Genomic DNA, 4098 nt, shown 5'->3' on the forward strand with positions numbered 1-4098 from the left:
TATATCTATCATGGCGGCGGGGGGTGCAGTTGTATGGAGTGGGTTCAGGAACTGTGTCACACAGCCACCTGTCTCTAAACAGTAGAGAATGAAGCCAGCTCCAATCGCTGCTGTTAACCATCTACTTGCCCCTGTCAATCTCTTACAGTGGGAATTACGTGACACCATCCAGGTGGACCTCATTTGTTCAGGCACCCATTGGCTCTCAGCGTCACCTTGGTAATCGGGCTTCATAGGAGACCATTATTTCTACTACATACAGCAAAACCACAATACTGCAGTATATAGAAAATCGATCAACCACCAGTTCATGTTCCTTAGTGGGACTAGAATAATAATAATAATAATAATAATAATAATAATAATAATAATAATAATAATAAAAAAAAAGTGAAAAGTAAAAAAAAAGTTGTTAAATCTATAAGAAAAACAGAAATTCAAATCATCCTTTTTTAAAAGAAGAAATAAAAAAATGAAATGCCCGATCTGTGTCCTGACTTCAGCTGTGTCCTCAGAAGTCTGCAGCATCTGCGGCACGGCAATGTCTGCACCTCTCCTGGCGGTGCACCTCTCCTGGCGGTGCACGCTCAGCTGCTGTGATCATTCATTTACTCACTCTCTCGGGGGAGGGGCCGGCATCTGTCTATACACCTGTGCATTAAGGTGAGGTGAAAAAAAAAAAAAAGAAAGATAACTGTGAAATTTTGATTTGTTTGCTTAATTCATTTTAGATTTTGATAAATCACACATTGATGGACACGACAATGCCAAAAAAAGTTTTTTTTAAATTTCTTGATTTTTAACCCCTTAACGTCATGGCCAGCGGCTGTTTTTTTTTTTTTTTTCCATTTTCGTTTTTTTCTCCCAGGATCCATACATTTTTTTTGTATTTTTGTCAATAATGCTATATGAGGGCTTGATTTTTGCAAGACTAGTTATAGTGTATTTTTTTATTGTTTTATTTTCAATGGGGCAAGAGGGGGGGGGGTGAATTGGACTTGTGTTTTTTTTTTTTTTTTTTTACATTTTTCATATTTTTAAAACTTTTTTTCTTTTTTTCACTGTTTTTAATAGTCCCCTTAGGAGACTTGAAGCTTGGATCATCCAATCTCTTGGGCTATACATAGCAGGGCTTCAGCCCACAGTTGTTGGCTTCTCACGAAGCTGATTGCCTATTGTCCTGTAGCCCATCCCAGCCTTGTGCAGGTCTACAAAAATCAAACACTGCTCTTTCCTTTCCGAGCCCAGCCCAAATTTTAATTTTGTGACTACTAGTATTTCTGGGTACAATGAAGAGGGTTAAGACAAAAAGTTCTAAAATATATACATAAATATAAACACAACTTTTGCAACAAATGTTCTCCCATGGCTGCAGCATCTCTGACATCAGGGAGGCCATTGGTCGGTGATCACACAGGAGCTGCTGGCAGCGGATCTTGATGATTTCTACATTCAGCGGCTGAACCTTCCTCAGACGACCATTAATGACTGCAGTGATAGCCGCCGAGGCCGGAGTTTCTGGGATTTCTGTACATGTTGCCAATATTCAATACTGAATAAATCCAGATGTTTTGAGAATGTAATTTCCTTTTTTTTCATTATTTGCCTATTAACATATCTATGTATCCTTTGATTTCCATAATTCCATGACTTTCACTTTTCAATGTTGGCAAGTGTCTAAAGGGCCCATTGGCAAGTTATATGCCAAAAGAGTGTACTTTTGGCATATGTCTAAGGCTTTTACTGTTTGTATTCATTATTTTATTTTTTTTGCCTTTTTCACTTGGCCCCAGTATTGTAGAGATTGGTATGCTGCCTTGAACATTAGCCCCTATTTACCTGCTGGGCAATTGTACCCAAACCCTACTGAAAAAAAAACCTCCTAATGAGACACGGATGCAAGAGGTAGATTGAATTAGCCTCAGAGGCTTTCCATTATCTACCAATGTACTTTTTTTGGGACGCCTAATTTTTTGCTTCTAGCAAGTTAGATTTTCTAATTAGGTCCAAAAAAACAAAAAATTAAAATTGCTAATTTGGCAAGTAATGGGTTAACAAAACCTTACATACCATATTATACACATATAGCCATACAAAATACAAATTCCTCTCAATCACTCCAAATGGGTCACACTCATCAGATGGAGAAGGCCCTTGGAGCTACAAAATCTATCCATCATTCTGCCCCCATGCTCCATTTACCTGTCCTTGTATATAACAGCCTCAGGGGCATTTTTACCAAATGTAAATAACTGTTGTTTTCCCATTTCCTGGGATCCCCCCCCCCCCCAACAGGATCCCAAAAACTCCTACAATCAGTATGTTATTGAGGGAGAAAACTAGCCACACTGATTTCACTCCTTCCCGATTTTTACACCAACTTCAAGAGCCTTCATCCTGCTGATGACACTTAACTTTAAAAATGGAAAACATTCTCCAAAGAAAAACGGCACTGATCAAAAAAAGAAGTAATGTAAAAAATGAAGTGATATTAAGGAGGAGGGGAGCCGTACCATTCAGCTTTTTTTTCTGTTGCCAGAGCTGAATCCCAGAGTTCTTGGGAGGATTATAAAACCTCCATTACTCCACCAATCTTGCTCCAACCTAAACTCCTCCTCATCCTACAGTCCATGTCATACTTGTCTTCCCGGAGCTTTCATCCTTTTTTCTCGTACTCTTATATAAAAAGTATGGCCCAATACGCTATATGTAAAGTCAAGAAATACTCCCGATGTAAACCTCTAACAGGAGGTTATTGGGTGAAAGATCTTGTAATGGTAGAACGTAAGTGGCACCATCATGAAGATAGAACTTAATATACAACTTTATATGTCAGTAGTTGGGCTCCTCAATGCTGAGAGTATTCTAGAAATGATGAAAAAAACCTTAATACGTCTTGATTATCATTTTTTTCAATACATTTCTCATAGTTCTTTTGATTTCCTCGGTCCGAAGACAAAATATAATTGGGCTGGTAAAATGTGGAGCAAAAGTGTAAAGACAAATGAGGAGAACATTGATGTCGGCGTTGGGAATAAGCTGGACCTGATTGTACGTGTAGACAATAAGTCGAGGGATGAAGTACAAGCCAATGACGAACCAGTGAGTGGTACAGGTGTAGATAGCCTTCTGCCAGTTTTCAGAGCGCCCCAATGAGCACATCCTCGAAAGAATGATGATATATGAGAAGATTATAAAGGACAATGGGCAAAGATGGGCAAACATGGCGATTATGAACCCAGTTCTTCTGGCAGAAGATGAATCGGCACAAGATAAGACGGCAACAGGGGTGAGCGAGCAGAAACAGCTCTTAATTCTGTTAGGACCACAGTATGGCAGCCAAAGACCCAAGGAGGTGATAACAAGGCCAATGATGGCGGCAAAGAGCCAGAATACTAAGCACAGGATAGCCACCACACGGTTACTGATGATAGTATGATATCTCAGAGGCTTACAGATGGCAACATAACGATCCATGGCCATTAGCATAATGATGAGAGAATCAAGTGTGGACAGAAAATGCGCAAAGAACATTTGGATAAAGCACACAGAGAAGGACAAGGATCCACTCCCAAACCAATACTTGGCTATGATTTTTGGCAAAGTCAACGTGTCAAAGAGTAAATCGGAGAAAGCCAAGTTTCCAATGATGACGTACATTGGCTGGTGGAGGTGTTTTCTTAGAATAATCAAAACAATGACAATCCCATTGGCATAGAGGGATACATTGTAGAGAAGAAAGATGGTTATCGAGACCACAGAAGAGAACTGTTCAGGAAGACCTGGAAATCCAAGTAGGACAAACTCAAGGACATTCGATTGACTCTGGTTGGCCATTGGCTTCAGTGAAGATGTAGGCAAAGTAATGTATCTGCAATCAAAAGATGGTTGTTAATAAATAGATTGTATCCATATTCTTATCAGTTCTAGGGTGATTTACAATGATTATCTACCAAGTCTTAATTCAATATTCAACAAAATCCTCCCACTCTGCAAAGTGTCCCTAGAGATGAGGGAATCGATTAGACGTAAATTACATTTGAGACAAATTTTTAGGAATCCACTGAAGCAGGCGAATCAGAACAGTATGCAACTCAC

The 4098-nt window shown here is 39.3% G+C and overlaps 1 protein-coding gene across 1 annotated transcript; it reads right to left on the reverse strand.

Moving 5' to 3' along the window:
• Positions 1 to 2886: 2886 nt before the first annotated feature.
• Positions 2887 to 3837, reverse strand: LOC141243116 (olfactory receptor 6B1-like). Its single transcript, XM_073668892.1, has one exon. It carries the CDS (start codon positions 3835 to 3837, stop codon positions 2887 to 2889), a length of 951 nt encoding a protein of 316 aa, XP_073524993.1.
• Positions 3838 to 4098: the final 261 nt, after the last annotated feature.

This window comes from Phyllobates terribilis, unplaced genomic scaffold (assembly GCF_046119375.1).
Source record: "Phyllobates terribilis strain yellow unplaced genomic scaffold, ASM4611937v1 Scaffold_2__4_contigs__length_985480577, whole genome shotgun sequence".
Taxonomy (NCBI): domain Eukaryota; kingdom Metazoa; phylum Chordata; class Amphibia; order Anura; family Dendrobatidae; genus Phyllobates; species Phyllobates terribilis.